The following is a 22,769-nucleotide window of genomic DNA, read 5'->3' as shown; positions in this document are numbered from 1 at the left end:
TAGACTTCTTATTGCAAGAATTTCATAACTTTTTTGTTTCTCTGTCACAGCCGGACAGCTTCGTATGTAAACGGGGATGCTGTTTGAGCCAAGTGCTTTACCTGCTGAGATTAAAGAGTGAGCTATCAGTGCGATGATTGATGCCGATGCTCCGCTGTGTCTTTGGAGGCATCTGTTAGTATGGTTAAAGAGAGTGAGTGTAAGGACAGAAATTTCCTTCGTCCCATTGGAGACGGAATCGCTCGGATACTTCGTTGCTCTCTTGGACTCTGGGGAACAGGCCATCATGGAGTTGTTCGACAATAAGAATGAATTTCCTAGAACAGTCGTTCTCCGCCATGATTCTACGAAGACCATTTCTGGCAAGAATATCAAAGGCGTGGATTCGATCGACGTCTGTGGAGGACAGATCGGTATATTGTGCCTTACACTTCTCTTGAAGATCTCCAATAGTAAAGAACACCATGTCGACAGTTCTTTTCGAAAAGCACACAAGCTCCTGACCAAAAAAGAAAAAAAAAAAAAGAAGCCATGTCTCATCGCCCGAAAGGTGGTACTTATTCTATCTCTTTTACCGAAGTTATGGGGACGTAAACACACCAGCATCGGTTGTCAAGCGATGTTGGGGAGACAAACAGACACACACACACACACACACACACACACACACACATATACACATATACGACGGGCTTCTTTCAGTTCCCCTCTACCAAATCCACTCTCAAGGCTTTGATCGGTCCGAAGCTATAGGAGAAGACACTTGCCCAAGCTGTCACGCAGTGGGACTGAACCCGGGACAATGTGGTTGGCAAGCAAGCTACTTACAGGTACAAATTAATGCAGTTCTGAAATAGAATATGTTTAATCTCTATCAATCCACTTAAAAAACGTAAAGAAGAAAACTACTTTTAACGCACTCTTTGCAAATTAATCTACTTCAAAACAGGATCTGTTTATTCAATAGAACGTACAGTATATGGCAATATTTTGCGCAGTATTCCTGTATTTCTGGGAACCAGATAGAAGTCCTGGTACTGTATGATTAATTGAGATAAACCGTATACTTTTAAAACTAAAACGTATTTAGTTAAAAAAACAAATTACAAGCAAGGTGTGTAAAGGAATTGAAGACAAGCGGTGTACAGGTATTAAAAAACAAAGGGTAACTTTTTTATGCTGAACACCGGTTGTTAATTAAAATGGCAGCGAAGAAATGGAAAGACGTCGCATTTCTGTGATTTAATTATTTTATAATTAAAATGGAAGTTGTTAACAAAGTGTCATTCGTCAACAAGGTACAGCACACTTAGTTGCTTGTTATTTCTAAATAATACATTGTTTATTATTATTTGCCTTTATTGAATTTAATAGCATTTCAATGAAATTCTTTTTTGAAGTCTAAACGATTTCATAACACGCTGTTGATACTGTAGAATAGAAACTGTTGTATAATATATATATATATATGTGTGTCTTGTGTGTATAAATAGATGTACGGCTGTTACTCCAGTCTGCTTCCAATATAATGGTGTGGTTACTGCTATACTTCATAGTATTACTAGTTACGATATGCAGAGCAAATGTACGATAGATTACATTTACATTTGCGACTTGCAATGCAGAGTTCCAAACAACCATTATATATATATATATATATATATATATATATATATATATATATATATATATATAGAGAGAGAGAGAGAGAGAGAGAGAGAGAGAGAGAGAGAGAGAGTTATGCGTATAAACAAAATAGCAGAGACTCTATCTAAGAATATCTGAAGAAGGAATTGTATTCCGAAATATCACCGGACTATAGATAACTAAATTACAACAGGTATATAGTCCATTTTTTGTATTATAGTGCATTGTTGTACCATTCAAAACTTCTTATTCTTTATAACTGCTTAGGTTTGATATCCAATAAATATATATGAGAATTTGAGGTAACATTCATATTGGAAGTTGATATTCACATTGAAGATGATATTTTGTTCATTATGTATATATATATTTTTTAATGCTTATAGATCAATATGTTGATGAAAGCAACATCGGACGATGATAAACCAATACCTGGATATCTCTACGACGAAGTCAACAGTATCCTTTAATTCATCATATAAACCCTCACTCCATCTGTCTATCTTTCTCTTTGTTGCTGTTTAGCTCAAGGTCAGTTCTGTCCAGGCAGGATTATGATTAAAATTATTCCATTCATGGCCACCACATCTTTTTAGAGTATATAGAACTACACTGACATAGGCATGGGCAACAACCTGTCACACTTGGGCAACATATAACCCTTCATATCCTTTCTGTAGCACATGTAGTGTCAGGATTATCAAATGTAAAGTTTGCTGTAATTTTTGTATTTTTTTCATAAACTAAGGGATGGCTACTGACATTAAGCTTAAGGATTATGTAACGTACAAGTATAAAGAAAGAATTAAAGAAAAAAGGACTCATTATATTAAATGTTATCGGTAATATCGAGTGGAAATAGGGGGTGCTGCAGTTCCGCATTGCCCATACACAAGCCGCCACTGTGTGGGATTGAACCTGAAACCATATAGTTGAACAACAAACTTCTTGAGCATATGGCCTCCCAAAAAAAGCTACCAACTGTTAAATGCTCTCTATTGGAATACATTAAACCCTTAACAATATTCCTAGAAATCAGTTATGAATCGACTGCTTATTGCACAAGTCTGTTGGAATTCCTGGTGAGTCAACTAGAAAAGAAATCTTGCCATGTCAAATTGAAGGTAAGTTATTATAAATATCACTTGTGTCTATCATTAATTATTTAACCCTTCATGGGCCGGTGGAGTTGGAATTACACAAAAGACCATTGGGGGTCCTCGGCTAGATGCCCATCTTGTTGCCAACCCTCACCTGTTTCCAAGTAATATTTACCCGTGGCCAGACATGTTTATGAAGATTATTGGAAATGAACGACACTGCTTGTATGACAGTGACATTCGTTTACTACTGTACAATTTCAAAATAAAACAACACAAGCAAAACACACATGCACAGTGGGCTTCTTTTAGTTTCCATTTTCCAAATTCATTTACAAGACTTTGGTCAGCTCAAGGCTATATTAGAAGACCCTTGTCCAAGGTGTCATGCAGTGGGATTGAACCAAAAACCATGTGGTTGGGAAGTAAGCTTCTCAACCACACAACCACACCTGTTTGTGATTGTATTTGTTTTTTAATTTTTAGGTGTTGAAACTAATGACAAACCTTGTTGAAAAGGGTCACCCCCATTTCAGACAAGGTTTACGGCGACAAGCAAATGGCATCAGGGAAGCCACCAGTAAGTATTTCATTTCCTTATATTTTTTTCTTACTTTTTTAGTCAGTGAAGGGAGAGCAGCATCTGTGAGTTTTTATTTATTTTGGGGCCTCTGAAACTGTTGAGAGAAAAGGAGGAATTAGAAAATTACTATTTTTAAATCTCACAATGAGAGATATTCAGCAACAGTACTTTGGAGTAAAGATTGTTTGCCAGCATAACATGGCAGTCCTGGTTTAAGACAAATGTTACTGTAATTTAGCCCCAGGAGACATCGCCTCCAGCTGGCTATATGACACAATCTGTGTCCTTATATTTTCAGACAAGGGAATCTAGCACCCCCACTCAGCTCAAAACAATATCTGTGTATCCCGATTTCTGGGTTATTTCTTTCCTCGGCACAAAATAATTGTTTTGAATGGGAATTTGGCAGCGTCACCTCTAGTCTCAAAACAACATAAAGATTGTTTATTTTTAGAATGACATTGTAGGGTAGGTATGAAAGGCCATATCTGGTCAGTTTGAACATAAAACAGGTGGAATATTTGGGTCAGATATGGTTGGTTTAAATGCAAAATGATTTAGAGAGATTTAGCTGCTATTGACTAGTGAGTCTCATTTGAGGTCATGTTATTTTACAGAGTTCAGTGGACCTCCAGATCCTCTTCATGGTACTGTGCCCTACTTAGTTGTGAGACAAATGGCTCAGGTAAGTTAAAACTGAAACTGCTTTTAACTGGATGGATAATTCTCAAAGTGAGAATTAATAAGTTTGTTTTCTGTGAAAAAGGGGAGGAATTTGGTACTTCTGGTGGCAGTGTGTAAGTCAGTTATATCAGCCCCAGTGCACAACTGGTACTTATTTTATTGATACTGAACAGATGAAATGTTAAGTTGAACTTAGGATGTAAAGGCAAGCAAAATGCTGCCAAGCATTTCGTTTGGCCTGCTAATGATTCTGCCAGCTCACCACCACCCCTTACATGATAACAATAATAATGATGATGATGATGGTGGTGGTGGTGGTGATGGTAGTAGTGTGAAGTTGCTGCTGCTGATGAATGTGATGATACTGATGATGGTGGTGGTGGTGGTTATCTTTGTGATAATAATAGTGGTGATGATGATGATGACAATAGTGCATGTAATAATGGTGGTAGCAATGGTGAGGATGGTAGTGGTAACAGTGATGGTGGTGGTGATGATGATGAAGATGATGATGATTGTGGTTGTTGTGTTAGTGGCAATGGTGGTGATGCTGATGGTGGTGGTGGCGTTTAGTAAATACATTCCGAGATCGTTGCCAGTGCCCCTGGACTGGCTCTTGTGCAGGTGGCACATAAAATGTACCATTTTGAGCGTGGCCGTTGCCAGTACCGCTTGACTGGCCTTCGTGCCGGTGGCACGTAAAAAGTACCCACTACACTCTCGGAGTGGTTGGTGTTAGGAAGGGCATCCAGCTGTAGAAACTCTGCCAAATCAGATTGGAGCCTGGTGTAGCCATCTGGTTTCACCAGTCCTCAGTCAAATCGTCCAACCCATGCTAGCATGGAAAGCGGACGTTAAACGATGATGATGATGATTAGGATCAAATGATGGTGAATTATCCAATTATTGTATGATTTTAGATGTCTTGTTACCGATTCTATTTTCAGAATCTGTCCGAAGTCCTCTTTGATGCTGACTACAATGTGGACACTGAATCTGAGACCAAAACAGTCAGGCCCACCTCAAGTAAGATTTCACCAATTTTAGATATTGCACTGGCATGGCCACGTGGTTATCAAGTTTTTGCCTTGCAGTCATGTAGTTCTGTGTTCAATGCACATTGAATATAAAAAAAAATAAAGGCTTTTTTATGAAAACTAGCGATAAATATATACAATTAGATAAACTGAAGTAGAATTAAAAAGAATAAAAGTCATTATTATGAATTGTTAAAGACATTCAAAGTCATACCGGTGTAACTTTTATTCTTAATTCTACCTCAGTTCATCAAATTGTATATATTTGTCGTTACTTTTCATTAAAAAAAGCCTTTATTTCTTTGATATCCAATGTGCATTTTCGCTTTTTTTTCTTCTTACTCTCTCCATATCTCTTTTCCACGTGTAGTTTCTATTTTCTTTTTGAAACCTATTTCTATTATATACATATATTTATATTCATGGCCACAGCTCATGAGCTGAAGCTGGATAAAATGAAAATGAAAATATATATGTATATATAAATGTATATATAAATGTATGTGCATGCATGTGTATGTAAACATTTATGTATGTATTTGTATGTATATAGACACACACACACACATATTAAAGAGAGAGAGAAATTTTCTGTTGGTTGTTCTTTTCCAGTATCCACAGGAATGGGAAACATCCAAGGTAAAAGCAGAATGGAAGGATTTGGAAGTTCACCTCAACACCTGCCAAGTAAGTTCACAGGTTCGCCTCTTCAGGGGAAAGGTTAGGTGGTTAGAGAGTTTTCTAGTATTTTCAAGCAATGTTGACCTTTGACCTGTGACATTGACCTTTGTGTTAGTTTCTCTAACAAAGTGTATGATGGGTCATCATTATTGTCACAGTTCAATGGCAAAATTGTTGGACAAGATGCCTTGTATTTTAGTTCTGGTCTTTATGTTCTGAGTTCAAATCCTGTTGAGGTAACTTTTTTTGCATCTTTCCAGAGTCAGGAAAGTAAAGTACCAGTTATATACTGGGGTCAATTTAACCCTCACTGCACTGATTAAATTATTTGTGTACCAATGTGCAGATACTGGTTTAGTCATCCAGCCATAGAAACCGTGCCACAGACATTGGAGCACGATGCTGTTTTTGGACACATCAGATCCTGGCAAATCATCCAGTCCATGCCAGCATAGAACATGGATGTATGATGATGATGATGATCACTGTTTTATCCCTGTTGCCAGTTCCATCCCATTGTAAAGTGGTTGGCATCAGGAAGAACATCAAACTGTGGAAGCCATGCCAAAACACGCTGGAATATGATGCATTCCTTAGGCCCATCAGATCCTATCAAACCGTCCAACCCATGCCAGCATGGAAGATAGATGTTAAATGATGATGATGGCATCATGTCTTGTATACTTTTCCTCTAGTCCAGTAAAAATAAAACGCGTTTCTTAAGATATATGAAATGTGGAGGATTCCAGAAAGTATCTCACTATCAAAAACAAGTTATTCTGGTCTTCGTATCTGAACCACACATGCACAGAACCAAATATACTTAGTTCCCATACCGTAAGGGTCAATCAACTTCCCCTGCCTTCCTTTCCAATTTCTGTCACTGTGTCTTTGTAAGAAGTTACCATTACTATCTCTGCTACAACATTCAGAATCATTTTCAATCCAAGGCTGTCTGTGTATAATAGTTCGATTTTGTCTTGCCTTCACGTCCAGGATATTTAATAGGAATATATTATGGGGTCAATGTTCCTATAAAGCCATTAATGTTCATCTCAGTCACTGCCCTTCATCTTTTTAACGGGTAACCTTTGATCTTTGCTATTGTTTGTGGCCCTTTAACAAACCTCAAAAAACTGTTCACCTTTAATGTTCACCAATACTCTCGGTCCTCAGTAACTGTGTTCAGTTCTGTTCATTTAACAGCTATCCGTTCACCTCATAACACTTTTCCTCTTTCTTCAACAGAAAGCACCAGCCAGATATTAAGGAACAGTATTGGAAATTTTCTTGATAAATTCACCGATTCTTCACAGATCAACCAGGTTTTCATCCCAGAACTGGACAAACAACAAAGTAATTTTGCACCAGTTCAACTGAGTCAGACTTTATCGGACGATGCCATATCTGGGAGCCACTCGGTGTCATCTCTACCAGGTAAGGACATCACTTACTGAATCCCTTTTGCTCTTTGTGAAGCATTGGCCATCAATGATTCCCCCCCCCCACTGCCCTCAGTTTTGGGTTGTCAATTCTGCTTCTTTCTACTACTACTACTACTACTGCTACCTCTACCACCACAACCACCATTCATTCATAAATAATAAATATTTTTGTTCTTTTTGGAACAGTGGATCTTGAAGCACATAAAGCTATAAATAACAGCACACTGTGCATGGACAGCCTCTGACTTTTACTATCCAAAAGGGTTTTTCAACCCAGTTGGTGTAGCTGTGTGGTAAGATGTAAGCTTTCTAACCTCATGGTTCTAGGTTCAGTCCCACTGCATGGCACTTTGGACAAATGTCTTTTGCTAAAGCCCTGGGCCAACCAAAGCCTTGTAAGTTGATTTGGTAGATTGACATGGAAAGAAGTCCACTGAATCAGTATATAAATTAATATAAACAGTCATATGCAATGCAATACCACAAAGGAAACATGTAGCATGGCCACAGTCAAATGACTGAAGCAGATATAATATGTGTGTGTGTGTGTGTGTGTGTGTAAGGGGGTGTATTTGTGTCTCTTTGTCATGACATCAAGTGATAATTGTAAACGAGTGTCACTGTTATACAAGCAGTGTCATTCACTTTGAGTATTCTGCATATACTGGTCTTGTTATGGGGAGTCATGGGGAAATATTATTTTGCTTGTAAACAGGTGAGGATTGGTAACTGGAAGGGCACCAGGCTGTAGAAAAATCTGCCTCAAATAAACACCATTAGACCCATGCAAGCATAGAAAAGTGGACGTCAAAAATAGTGATAATGACGACTTGCATGCTTCGAGATTCACTGTTCCATCAAAGAATTGCTTCACATTCTCTTGAAAGTTTATAAATCTTTGATGATGTTAACATTTCTATGTTTTTTTATCCCCACTCCAGCTAAACTGCCCGTCCCCCATCACGTACCAGGCCGTGCAGGTGGGGGTTGGGACGACGATGATGACGATGTCCATTATGGTGACGAAGACAACAGTGTAGCAGTGAAGTCGACAACATCATCTTCTCACACCTCAAGCAAAGAAACGAAAGTGTCTAATGAAATCTTAAATTCCAGGTTGGTGTTCTTTTGGTATCTTTTTATGTTGCTTTTATTCTTTCTGCTGGTTTTGCTGTCGGTGCATTACAGCAAAACTGGTGCATTACCTTCAAGCCTTATTGATAATTCAGAGTTGGTGCAGGCGTGGCTATGCAGTTAAGAAGCTTGCTTTCCAACCACATGGTTCAGTCCCACATCATGGCACCTTGAGCAAGTGTCTTTGACTATAGCCTTAAGCCAAACAAAGCATTGTGAATGGAATCTGGTTGATCAAAACTGAAAGAAGCCAGTTGTGTGAATATGTGTGTGTGTGTGTGTATGTATTGTTTTAGGATGTAATGCTCCATGCAGCATCATCATCAACTTTCTTGTCCTATCCAGATATTTCCTCCTTAGTCCATTTGAGGATGGATGTGATATATCTGACCACCGCAACTGCCCAGATATTCATTGCAGTAATCAAATTTTTGTCAGGTTCACCCATGCTCTCTCCTGATGGTAACCGCAATCCTCTGCAGACTGCTTTCTTCCCCCTTTTCATCATATGTACTGAGCATTTGGTAACCCCAAATTCCGTACCGATGTTCCTACTACACTGTCTTAGTTAAGGAATCTATCTGTTTTTCAGATTTCCCAAACAATTTTAGGTCATCCATAAACAGGAGATGGTTCAATGAGGGACCTTTCTTCCCACATTGGTAATTCATCTTAACTTTCCTAAGTGTCATTCCTATGGGTATTACTGCAATTACAAAAAGTAACGGAGAAAACGTGTCACCTTCGAAGATTCCCCTTTTAATATTAACTTCTCCAAGGAATACATTATTATTATTATCATGGCAGTGAGCTGGCAGAATTGTTAGCACACTGGGCAAAATGCTTAGCAGCATTTCCTCTCTCCTTACATTCTGAGTTCAAATTCCACCAAGGTCGACTTTGCCTTTCATCCTTTCAGGGTTGATAAATTAAGTACCAGTCAAGTACTGGGGTCGATGTGATCAACTTACCCCTCCCCACAAATTTCAAGTCTTGTACCTAAAGTAGAAAGGATTATTATTATTATTATTATTAGGCGAGACTCAGAGGAGTACAGTATGCCTGACTGGAATGCTGAAGACCAACTTGTCTGTGAGATGATAGAAAACACACGTCCGTTGCCAACAAGATCTGATTTGGAAGCTTTTGTCAGCAAGTGTAGTTCTTTGAATTGTGAGAAAGTGATTGATTTAATAAATCAACACTTGCAAACTGATGCACAATTGCATTCGCAACTGGTAGGTGCAATTCGTTTCTTCTGACTCCTTCATAATAACTTATATACAACTTTCATAATCTCTGTAATTAATTTATTCATTGATCATTGTAATCTGTCTTTATTGTCTTGTATGGCTTTGCAGTTTATTTTACTGGATATATATATATATATATAAAAAGTCAGGATACAAATATGATAACTTATTAGAATTTTGAATATATATATGTGTATATATATACACATATCTATATATATATATACATATCTATATGAGTTAGAGGTTAAGTTACCATCTGAGGGATAATAAATATCCAATATACTACTGGATGTATACCTATGTATTTATATCCAAGTGCTTCCCTGTCTAATGTTTGTTCAACCTTCGTACAATCTATATAGATATAGATATATCATTATCATTTAGCGCCTGCTTTCCATGCTAGCATGGGTTAGATGGTTCGACTGGAACTGGTAAGCCAGAGAACTGCACCAAGTTCCAGTCTGATTTGGCATGGTTTCTACGACTGGATGCCCTTCCTAATGCCATATGTGTATGTATATATATATATATATGTGTCTTTTGATAATATGTCAATGACAACCCTCCCTACTTACACATACCATCTATCTGTCTGTCTGTCTGTCTCTGTTTTTCCCTGCAGCTTTGTCTGTTTATGCTGGAGTGGTTATGTCGTGCTGATTACATCAACATAAACCTCTTGGCATCTGTATGTAAGGACAGCTTATTAAATCTCTACAACAACACCTGCGGTGTCAACAGTGGTGAGATGCAGTTGGTGCACTCAAAGTGTCGCAAGGTAAGTGCACATTAAAACCTCTCACTAACAGGCTTGTATTGTTGTCTAATCCCAGCTTAGCTCTTAATCCAGTAACTCTATGGTCTCAGATGCTCTAGTTAGAAACCAGCCAGTCTTTTATTTTTCAGGTATAGTGTATCTAGGATTACATTCTTCCCATATGTCCTTTGCTTTTTTTTTTTTTTGTTGTTGTTTGAAGTTGGGTCTAGTTTGAAGGAGATTTAGTTCCATATTTCTAGAAATTTGTGCAAAGTTCCAATATTTAGTAACTGACTGGGTAGAAGTCCGCAAGATTATTCACCATCTTTCCAAGAAAAACTTTGGCCAGTTTTTACTGGGTCGCCTGCTTCTGTTCCATCCGGAGGGCAACTAATATCTTTATATTCTATTTGAACATTGAAATGCATAGAAATGGAAAAAGATGGAGGGGCAGTGTTTGTTCTAGCATTGCTTGACAACCGATGCTGGTGTGTTTATGTCCCCGTAACTTAGCAGTTTGGCAAAAGAGACTGCTCCAGCATGGCCGCAGTCAAATGACTGAAACAAGTAAAAAGAGAGTATGTTTGTTTGTATTTATTGTTTTCTTGCATAGTGAGATCAACTGTTCCAATTGTGAATCCCAGAAGAGAACCTATGGCTATGCCAACTTTTGCTTTCTATAATTTGACTTGAGGGAAGCAGAAAGGTACTTCAGTTGTGAAGGTTATACTTTCTATCTACTAAATTTCATACTTTAGTTTATCCAAGATACTGTGCTTTAAGATTAAATCCAAGACTTTGTAGTTGTTGAAGTAAACTTCTTAACCACATCCATTCATAAATTTATAATTTTTTTCTCATAATAATTAATCTTATTTTTCAGATAATTAGAATCCTCGAGAAGTTAACAGTCTACAAAACTATTCTCCCCTCCTCTGTTGTTCAACCAATTCCAGACGACAACTCTCGTGATAGACCTGTCAGCAGAGAACATCTGATGGCAGAGTCCTTATCAAAAGATGGGGAAGACAACTGCATGGATGACAAAATCAAAGCGTCATCGATTTTTCACTTCATTCATGACGAAGAAATGAAAAATGGAGTAAACAAAGAGTTAGAGAAAACTGCAGACTATTCTAATGACCAGAGTTCCAAACAGCCAGTCGAGATCGGCTTGAAGGCCACTGTGACGGATAATGAACTCAGTGATGTATCATCGCAACCCTCGGTGGGGTCAGAATTCTCCTTGCTCAATGAAGATTCCTTAGAAGTCAATGAAACCTGAATCAAGGTTTTCAGACCACTGCAAAGAGAGTGTGTCTGATTAAAGATTTCTAAACCAATAAGACCCATCCTTTGTTCCTTTCATTGCTTGGACTTATTTTAAAACAGAAGAATAATAATTTATTGATATGATCCAGTATATTACTGGTATATATGAACTCTGAGGAGAAAAAGACAAAGCACTAACTAAAATCAACCCTCTTTTGATAGGGATTTGAAAGCAGAGATGTGAAGGATTAAATCAAGGTGCAATAAAATATTTTACCTGACACAACACATCAAAATAACCCAACTACACAAGCACCATACAACACTAAAATATTACAACAAAATAACACAACTCACATTTTTTTACCTGTTTCAGTCATCTGGCTGCAGCCATGCTGGAGCACCGCCTTTGATCCCAGGACATATTCTTTGTAAGCCTAGTACTTATTCTATCGGTATCTAAGTTATGGGGACGTAAACACACCAACATCGGTGTTTACGTCCCCCATAACAAATCCTGATCTACATCCCCCAAAAGACAATACTGTACCTTGTTCAGGAACATGTAAGCATTGCACCGTCGGGTCATGCGACAAAAACTCACATGAATCTATTGAAATCATGATTAAAACATCACCAGACACCTGTATATTTTCACCTATCAAATATATTGTTTTATATATCTCAGCTTTTTTTTTTTTTATAAGGAAGGAGTGGTTTCGACTCTCACATTATTTCTTGTGCTCTTTGGTTGTTTAGCCAGGGTCAGTGGCTGTGGTAGCATCCTGTCTTTTATTCAGACAAGGTACGGTAATATATTTAAGGACTGCGTTATCCAATGGTGCATCTTTTTTTTTTAATTTTCAGGACAACTATGCAGGATTTTAAGGCTGAGCAACCATATAGAGGCTCCCTCATTTTGGTTATCAGCAGCAGAGAGCTCCACCATCAACCAAATGTAGTGACCCAGTTGTGGAGTTAGCTTTGTCGCTCAGGAGAAATATTATGGAATTCACAACATCTTCCACTTCTGAAAAATAAAAAAGTTAAAAAGAAATACTTTAATATCATAATTCTATCAATTATAAGCACAAGGCCTGATATTTGGGGGGGGGGGGGGGGGGCTAGTTGATTACATCAACCACCCCAGTACTCAACTGGTACTTAATTTATCAAATCCAAAAAGATGAAGTTGACCTTGGTGGAATTTGAACTCAGAACATAGCAACGGGTGGACTACCACTAAGCATTTCATCTAGCATGCTAACGATTCTGCCAGCTTTAACCCTTTCATTACCAATCTGGCTGAAACCGGTTCTGGCTCTGAGTACAATTGTCTTGTTTCCATAAGTTCTGAATTAAAATCTTCCATCAAACCTTAATCACAATTTATGTTCTTAACACTAGATTAATAATAACTAATTTATTTTACTAAATTCTTTGTTATATTTAAAATTAATTGAAAGAAACACAGAGCATCTCAATAGAAATATGGTAACAAAAGGGTTAAATATATAATAGAGAAATAATTCTTAACTCTTTTGATATCAACCTAACCAAAACAATCTCTGGCTCTGTAGTACAAATGTCTTGTTTTCATAAGTTTTGAATTAAAATCTTCCACCAAACTTAGTTATCATTCAGCTAATGCTAGGAACATAAATTGTGACTAAGTCATTTTACTAAATTCTTTGTTATATTTAAAATTAATTGAAAGAAACACAGAGCATCTCAATAGAAATATGGTAACAAAAGGGTTAAATATATAATAGAGAAATAATTCTTAACTCTTTTGATATCAACCTAACCAAAACAATCTCTGGCTCTGTAGTACAAATGTCTTGTTTTCATATCTTCCACCAAACATAGTTATCATTCAGCTAATGCTAGGAACATAAATTGTGACTAAGTCATTTTACTAAATTCTTTGTTATATTTAAAATTAATTGAAAGAAACACAGAGCATCTCAATAGAAATATGGTAACAAAAGGGTTAAATATATAATAGAGAAATAATTCTTAACTCTTTTGATATCAACCTAACCAAAACAATCTCTGGCTCTGTAGTACAAATGTCTTGTTTTCATAAGTTTTGAATTAAAATCTTCCACCAAACTTAGTTATCATTCAGCTAATGCTAGGAACATAAATTGTGACTAAGTCATTTTACTAAATTCTTTGTTATATTTAAAATTAATTGAAAGAAACACAGAGCATCTCAATAGAAATACAGTAATGAAAGGGTTAATATAATAAACATCAAGCCTACTACCACACACATATGTGAAGGTACATGGCTCAGTGGTTGTGGTTTCGATTACTGAACCAGGTAGTGTATTGAGTTCTTGAGCAAAACACTTCATTTCACGTTTGCTCTCTTGATTTCATGAAGGGAGTGAACTCATGTACTGCATAAACACTTGATCGTTTGTGCTGGTTGTTCAGTGAGAAATTGCAGACTATGAGAGACTACCATCTCTATCTATCCAGCCATCTGAAGTGTTGAATGTGGCATCTAACACATGACAGCATAGAAAGCAGACGTTAAACGATGATGATGATGACACACAGACATCTATATGGACATAGTTTAATGTCTGAAATCATTTAAAAGATTAATTAGTAAATGAGGAAATAAAAAAGATTTCCACAAACCTGCAAATTTCTTCAATGGAATCCTGTTTAACATACCACCAGCTTTGACGGGGTCACTCCAACTTTTGAGCCCCATTTCTGTAAGCACAACTGTTGGGTTTACACTGTTGACTCGGATCTGAAAAAGAAAAAAATATTAAAGACAAAGACCCTTCAGCATTGAAACTGGCTAAAATATTCTGCCTGTTTTATGTTAAAACTGACCAGATCTGGCCTTTAGTACTTAATTTATCGACCCCGAAAGGATGAAAGGCAAAGTCGACCTCGGCGGAATTTGAACTCAGAACATAGCGGCAGACGAAATACCGCTAAGCATTTCACCCGGCGTGCTAACGTTTCTGCCAGCTCGCCACCTGCTTTCAGTTTCTGCCAACCAAATCTACTTTGGTTGGTCTGAGGCTGCTATAGCAGCAGATACACGTCCAAGGTACTGTGCAGTGGGACTGAACCCAATATAACATGGGAACCAAGCTTCTGAACCACACAGCCACGCCTGTGCTTGATATTGTGAGCTTTCCAAATTTCCACAATATTTTGGTCCTTTACAGAGAGAGAGAGAGTGGTGCCTTAACGATTTATTGTAGATGGTACTAAAACAGAACTATGTGACCATACATCAAAAATTCCATCTGGTTCTTGAATCAAAGGACACTTACACCGTGAGGACCCAGCTCAAGGGCCATAGATTTGGTTAAAGCATCCAATGCGCCTTTAGTGCTGGAATATACTCCATGATCCTTTAACGCTACCAGAGAAGCTTGACTGGATATGTTGACAATGGAGCCACGTTTTTTGTCTGCTATCATTCTTTTTGCAACAATCTGTAACCAAATGAAAATAATTAATTTGAAAATGAGTCAAAAATGGAATTATGTGATCATTTGACTTGCTATAAATAACAGCCAAGTCTCATTTTAATCAGACTACTGCACTGGCTTTGTAACGGTGTACAGTTTTATTTTTTACTTGTTTCAGTCATCTGACTGGCCATGCTGGAGCACTGCCTTTTAATCAATCGAAGAAATGGACCCCAGGACTTATTCTTTGTCAGTCTGGTACTTATTCTGCCACTCTCTTTTGCTGAACTGCTAAGTCACGGAGATGTAAACACACCAGCATCAGTTGTCAAGTGATTGCAGGGACACACCACACACAAATAAATAAATAAATAAATATATATATATATATATATATATATGCCCCTGGGAGCTCCTCTATGCTGATGACCTTGCTCTAATTGCTGAGTCACTGTCAGAACTAGAGGAGAAGTTTCAGGTGTGGAAGCAAGGATTAGAATCGAAGGGCCTTAGATTCAACCCAGCTAAAACCAAAGTTCTGATAAGTAGGAAGGCAAAATTTCAAACCAATATACGTTTACAACAAGACACTTGGTCAAGGTGCCTCACAGTGTGATTGAACCCCAAATCAAACTTTGTATCCACACAGCCATGCCTGCACTGCTGAAATCATGTGTGTGGGGCATAAGAAAAAAAAAAAATTAGAAAGCAGAAACAAAAGCTAAGGTACCAGTTATATAACCAGGGAGTACTTACTTGTGAAACATTAACAACAGCATAGAAATTAACAGCAAACGCTCTGAAATAACAACAGTAAATTAGTATAAGTGATTGGCAGAACTGGTAGAGCATCAGACAAAATGTTTTAAAGATGAATTGAAGGCAAGGATTATGGCAGCATTCACCAACTTAAACAAAGAGACCGTCCAGAAGAGTTGCAGGAGATTCTGAAGTCATCTAGGGGCCGTGGTTGAAGCCAATGGCGATTTTATTGAATAAATTTACTCTTCAGTATTTCAAGATATTTTTATGCAATTTTGGTAAATATATCTGTTAAAATGAGATGTCAGTGTTATTTTCATTTTTGCAAATTTAGACAACAGTTTATTCACCACTCTCTGTATATATATATATATATATATATATATATATCCTATCTTTTCTCTTGTCAAAGAATGTTCCTCCAGCATTTGCCATCTCACCTCATTATGGCTTAGCAGCCCTCACTGTTTGTTTTCACTGTCCTGTTTTTGTTATAACTTTGACCCTCTGCAAATCCTAAATTTTATTTTGGTCTGCAGGAGTAACTGTTTTCTTGAAGGCACATCTTGTTGAATTGCTCGAAATGTGGAGTAGATAAACAGTTGACAACTGATGAAGGGTCGTTCTTTATGTTACTTGTCTTGTTTTCTATTTGTTCCTTTCCTTATTCGCATACAAAAGTTTATCTTCGTATTCCATGTTTTCATATTTTGTATTTACATTTTGTGACATCCTGTACACATATATGCATATATATATACATATATATGTAATTATGTACATATATGTATGTATAAATGCATATATATATTATTTATATTATTATATGATTGAACGCCATGCATCTTATTTCCAAGTTTATACACGCACACATATATATATATATGGGATGTAAAAATATACAACAGCAAGGTAGCATGTATTCTATTGCTTGACTGATTCTGTTAGTTCAGTGCTGTCTTAGAATGTTAATTATAAAACAAACAAAAAAAACAAAACAAAAAAATTAAAGCTTTGAGATACAAACTTATCAAGATCTTCTTTTGCGGCATCGACAAAGGGACTCAGGGAACCGACAGCAGCATTATTAACCAACAGATCAATGGGGCCAAGTGAGCTGACAATCTCACGGGTCCGATCCCAGTTACTCAAGTCACAGACAACAGGGACAATCGTTGGGCACTGAATAATAAAAAAAAACAAAAAACAATGCTTTAGTCACACGCAGCTTCCATCCATTCATTTTTCTTTTTTTATTTCTTGGCAGAGTCATGGGTGTTGGGTCCTCAGCCCCCCCCTCCTCCATAGGGTCCTGTCAGAAGCAACGATCATTACACTTTATGGAAGGATTCCCAAGAATGACCACGGGCATTATCGAACCATCTCATTCTCTGTCCACCTCTGGGCCTCCTGCCAGTTCGCTTGGCTTGTAGAATCCATCTTGGGATTCTTTGCCATGGTTTCCTAATCCCATCTGGTACCTATTCTATTGGTCTCTTTTGCTGAAGTGCTAAGTTATGGGAATGTAAACAACACACACACACATACATACACATATATATACATACACACATACACACACATATATATACAGATCAAGAGCCCCTCCATAGCAGCCTCCTTAACAATGGCTCATGTTGCTAAGGGCTACTGTCAACATTAACTTGGCACAAACATCATGGACAGCATTCAATGCTACCACCACATGCTACACTTCCAAATGTGACTGTCCAAGAAGAATCAATGTATCAACAGAAAATGGATGCTTACCTCTTCAACTAATGTCTTCAAGTGTTCCTCAGTGCGACTCAGAGCGTAAGTTGTTGCACCACACTTTGATAGCATTTTTGCTGTTTCTCGGCCGATTCCTTAGACAAAAAAAAAAAAAAAAAAAAATATCAACAATAATTAACAAAATGGCAAAAGATTATTTGACTTTGAGGGATTTGTAGTGGTGACTTCATCTTGGTTGTTAATGTCATAATGTTGACCAAAGCCTTGTGATTAAATTTGGTAGAGGGAAACTGTGTGGAAACCTGCTGTGTGTGTGTGTGTGTGTGTTTCTATGGATATTTTATCTTTTACTTGTTTCAGTCATTGGACTGTGGCCATGCTGGGGCACTGCCCTCAAGGGTTTTAGCTAAACAGTTCAACCCCAGTACTTGCTTTTAAAGCCTGGTATTTATTCTATTAGTCTCTATTGCTGAACTGCTAAGTCAGGAGGGATGCAAGCAAACCAACACTGGTTGTCAAGTGGTGAGGAGGACAACCACAAGCACAAAGACAGACAGACAGACACACACACACACACACACACACACACACACACACACACACACACACATATATATATATATATATATATATATATATATATATATACACATATATATATATACATGTAAAGAACTTCCACATAGTTTCTGTCTACCGGTTTTATTCACAAGGTGTTAGTCAGCCTGGGGCTATAGTAGGGGACATGCACTCAAGGTATCACACCATGGGATTGAACCTGAAATCAAATGGTTACAAAGCAAACTTTCTTTACTACATAGCCATGCCAGTACCAAACTGGGAGGAAAAAAAGAAAAAAAAAACAGCCTTCCATTATTTAAATTAAAATACAGGGGTTGGACAAAATAATGGAAACACCTAGCATCATAGTATCGTAATTTTGAAATATCTATAAAACTGTCAAATGCTTGTTTATTTTTGTTTTTTCAATTACTATTAGTGTTGTTGAATATTTTTTGCTAAAATTAGAGGGAACAAACAAGGACAGACAAAGGGATTAAGTCGGTGACATCGACTCCAGTGCATAACTGGTACTTAATTTATCGACCTCGGCGGAATTTGAACTCAGAACGTAACGAAATGTCGCTAAGCATTTTGTCCAGCGTGCTAACGATTCTGCCAGCTCGCCGCTAAAGTGAAGTTCAAATAAATAGTGCGTGTGTTAAATGGCAAAAAAATGACTGTCCCCAAATATAAAAAGTTTAAATTATATTTGTGCTTTATTTAGACAAACACCGCGAGGGCACCGGCGATACAAAAACGTATTGTGGGCCACGGTAGAAGAATAAAAGATAGCGCTTCACTTGTATATGTATAAATGAGCTAATATTCGTTACAAGACGAGGAACAAAGAAATATATTAGAACATTAAGAAATATATAAATAAAAAGACAGAGTACATGGTAGTAGGAGACCTCATTTTAAAAGATAACAATACTGTTTTTAGGACATCTGAAATAGCACAGGCTTATCAGGAGACATTCGAAGCGAGACTATCACGACAATTATTATAATTATTTTTAGATACAATATATCACGTAATAAGTTTATGCAATATATTCTACAAGCCCCTCCATATTTTTAAAGACGATGGGACATGATTTGAGGGAGGCGTATTAGCTATTTCTAGGACGTCCGGTGAGCACGAAGAGAAAGGAATCACAAAACGTTGGTCTTTAGAGACAAATTAGCAAAAATTAAATTAAAAACATTCAAATAAAGTTATATCATAAAGAAATTACCTCGTCCGGCCCCAGTTACCAAAGCTTTCTGACCGCTGAAAGTTATTTCCATTTCTTTGTCTTTTTAGCACCAATTAAATCAAACTTAATTGCGTAGAATGCAGCAAGTTCTCTCTAATTAAAAACAACTTCGATAATATTCGGGAGTGATCTCCCTTCTTACTAACCTCAAAGCAACTCCTCCTCCTGCTTCATCTGCTCCACCCCTCCTTCTTTTTCTTCTCCTCCTCCCCTCCCCCTCCCCCCCCTCCCCTCCCCCTCCTCCTCCTCCTCCCCTCTTCCTCATCCCCCTCGAGCTGGCAGAAACGTTAGCACGCCGGGCGAAATGCTTAGCGGTGTTTCGTCTGACTTTACGTTCTGAGTTCAAATTCTGCCGAGGTCGACTTTGCCTTTCATCCCTTCGGGGATCGATAAATTCAGTACCAGTTACCCACTTAATCCTTTTGTCTGTCCTTGTTTGTCCCCTCTATGTTTAGCCCCCTTGTGGGCAATAAAAAAAATAAGAAACTGAAAGAAGCCCATCGTATATATATATATATATATATATATATATATATATATATATATATATATATATATATATATATATAAAACCATTTTAACGATGCGTACTGCCTTAATTCTTCGAAACGCCGGAGTTTTAATGGTGGCAGCTGGTGAAGGGGATGTTTCTATGTGGCCTGCTTGTTTGTTGCACCTTGTTTACCATTTTGTCCTTGTTCTTTTGCCACGTCATGTACCCAGTTATGTATCTATATGTACATGTGGATGAACGTATATACATACATGTACATATATATGCATATACTCATATATTGTTTATATATATATATATATATATATATATATATATATATATATATATGCATTTCGCCCGGTGTGCTAACGATTCTGCCAGCTCGCCGCCGTGTAACTGGCGAAATATTGCTACGGGCCGTTTGTTTAACGTTTTGATGCCTCTGCTCTAAGTCAGGGGTTTTCAAACTGTGGTCCGCGGACCACAGGGGGTCCGCAAGGACAAGACAGGGGATCCGTGGACAGCAAATACTTTTTATGGGTAATTTGATTTTATATATGTTTTTTAAGCGAAATCTTTTAATTGACAATAAACTTATTTGTTAAATACTGTTAAATAAATAAATGTAAAATATATATGTTATTTTAAGCAAATATTTATGTATAAATTTCATAAGCGTTTATGAGGGGGTCCCTAAGGTAAAGCCTGAAATATAAAGGGGTCCGCAAGTCAAAAAGTTTGAAAACCCCTGATCTAAGTGATGGTGGTGACGGTGGGGTGTCACACGCCATCTGTCTATCCTTTATCTCTTACTTGTTTCGTTATTTAAACGTGGCCATGCTGGGGCATTGCCTTTAGAGGTTTAGTCGAACAAACCGAACTCAGTACTTATTTATTTAAGACTGGTACGTCATTCTATCGAACCGCTAAGTTACAAGGATATAAACAAACCAACACTTGTTGTCAAGTGGCGCTGGTGGTGGGGAGCTTACATACACATATACGCACGCACACACACATGCATATAAATGTATACGGTGGTCTTCCAAACAGTCTATCGGAGAACCAAAGGAGAGAGGTGATTACATTATTTACATTATTTACATTTTGACGGATATTTGTCCTCCTCTTGTTTGTTGTTAACACAACGTTTCGGCTGATATACCCTCCAGCTTTCGTCAGGTGTCTTGGGGAAATTTCGAACCTGGGTTCTCATTCCTAACGATGTTACTATTATTATTATTATATTATTATTATTATTATTATTATTATTATTATTATTATTAATCAGGTCGCTGCCGTGAATCGAACTCGAAATCTTGGGGTTAGTAGCCCGCGCTCTTAACCACTACGCCATATGCCCGTGGGCATATGGGTGATTCACCTTCGTCTTCGAGACGGCCAAATAATTTAGTTCTTTCTTTGGCCGAATGTTTCTTGAATGGCCTCTCCAATGACCTCTGATTGATTATTTTCTTGAAAGACTCTTCACTGGACCAGAATAAAGTGGACATTTAATGACGCCTTCATTAGTCACCTGTCTTCGAGAGCTTTTGAAGATGAATTTCTGAAATTCCTCACATTTCCATTTGTCTTTTATACATCTTTCATGTGTCTTGCTAATTATTCCATCAACTCATTACCGTTGATTGCTGATGGAGTTGGCTCGACGAATCTCTGTTTTTCTTCTCTCTTTTACTTGTATCAGTCATTAGACTGCGACCATGCTGGAGCACTGCCTTTAGTCAAACAAATCGATCCCAGAACTTATTCTTTGTAAGCCTGGTACTTATTGTATCGGTTTCTTTTGCCGAACCGTTAGGTAACGGGGACGTAAATACACCAACATCAGTTGTCAAGTGATGGAGGGAGAACAAACGCAGACACACAAAACACACTTACACACACACACACACACACACACACACACACACACACACACACACACACACACACGCACACGCACATACGACGGACTTCTTCCAGTTTCCGTCTACCAAATCCACTCACAAGGCTTTGGTCGTCCCGAGGCTATAGTAGAAGACACTTGCCCAAAGTGCCACGCAGTGGGACTGAACCCGGAACCTTGTGGCTGGTAAGCAAGCTAATTACCACACAGCCACTGCTGCGCCTATATGCTTAACTGCTTTTGATGTTTTAGCTGTCGTTGCTGTTAGTTTTTCGTGTATTCCCGTTGTTACAGTTGCTTTTGGTTCTTTTTTTTCTCACATTGGGGTTATGGTCTTCTTTTTTCTTTAACCCCACATCAAGCGAGCCCGCGGGCCTCACGTGTGTGAAAGAAAAATCATATTTACTAACATAAAAGTCTACTATTAAAATAAATTCTCTTTTGCAAATCATTTTTTAAAAAATTACTCTGTCACTCTAATGAAATTCCTTACACGCATGCATACACACAGACTCACAAACAATCACACACACACATGTGGAGCGTCGTTGAGAGAGAGGTCAATGAACTTGCCCATAATACCAAAGATTCTTCGAAAGCTGCCATAGTCAGAGTAGTGTCCAAAATGAACCAGGACCACTTGATTCGAGCATATAAAGGATTTAGATCTCATACAGAAGCAGTTGTTGAAGCTGAAGGTGGCTTTACTGAATAACATTATAGAAAAGAAGGTTTATTTTTATCCTCATAGCATTTTAAAATAAATAAAGTTATTATCTGTTATTATATATCTGTCTTTTTATAAACATAAATTTATCCTCAATTATCTTACGCACCCTGTATATATATATATATATATATATATATATGCATGTATGTATGTATTTCTCTCTCTCTCTCTCTCTCTCTCTCTCTCTCTCTCTCTATATATATATATATATATATATATATATATATATATATATATATATATATATATATATATATATATATG

At 37.5% G+C, this 22,769-nt stretch overlaps 2 protein-coding genes across 2 annotated transcripts; one reads left to right on the top strand and one right to left on the bottom strand.

Annotated features, from left to right (window-relative positions):
* Positions 1 to 1,192: 1,192 nt before the first annotated feature.
* LOC106868756 (AP-4 complex accessory subunit tepsin) lies at positions 1,193 to 12,281 on the top strand. Its single transcript, XM_014914166.3, has 12 exons — positions 1,193 to 1,298; positions 2,034 to 2,106; positions 2,680 to 2,771; positions 3,234 to 3,327; positions 3,948 to 4,015; positions 4,962 to 5,040; positions 5,664 to 5,738; positions 6,981 to 7,169; positions 8,119 to 8,293; positions 9,348 to 9,549; positions 10,193 to 10,348; positions 11,211 to 12,281. The coding sequence occupies exons 1-12, from the start codon at positions 1,263 to 1,265 to the stop codon at positions 11,610 to 11,612; spliced, it is 1,641 nt and encodes a 546-aa protein (XP_014769652.1). The 5' UTR covers positions 1,193 to 1,262; the 3' UTR covers positions 11,613 to 12,281.
* LOC106868755 (D-erythrulose reductase) lies at positions 10,907 to 19,565 on the bottom strand. The gene is made up of 7 exons (XM_014914165.3): positions 19,350 to 19,565; positions 17,584 to 17,681; positions 16,841 to 16,995; positions 15,808 to 15,850; positions 14,911 to 15,075; positions 14,255 to 14,372; positions 10,907 to 12,629 (listed from the first exon to the last, which is right to left on the bottom strand). Exons 1-7 carry the CDS (start codon positions 19,399 to 19,401, stop codon positions 12,526 to 12,528), a joined length of 735 nt encoding a protein of 244 aa, XP_014769651.1. The 5' UTR covers positions 19,402 to 19,565; the 3' UTR covers positions 10,907 to 12,525.
* Positions 19,566 to 22,769: the final 3,204 nt, after the last annotated feature.

Source organism: Octopus bimaculoides, chromosome 25 (genome assembly GCF_046866305.1).
Source record: "Octopus bimaculoides isolate indiv1 chromosome 25, ASM4686630v1, whole genome shotgun sequence".
Taxonomy (NCBI): Eukaryota; Metazoa; Mollusca; class Cephalopoda; order Octopoda; family Octopodidae; genus Octopus; species Octopus bimaculoides.
The sequence above is the reverse complement of the archived record's forward strand: the minus strand, read 5'-3'. Positions and strand labels throughout refer to the sequence as shown.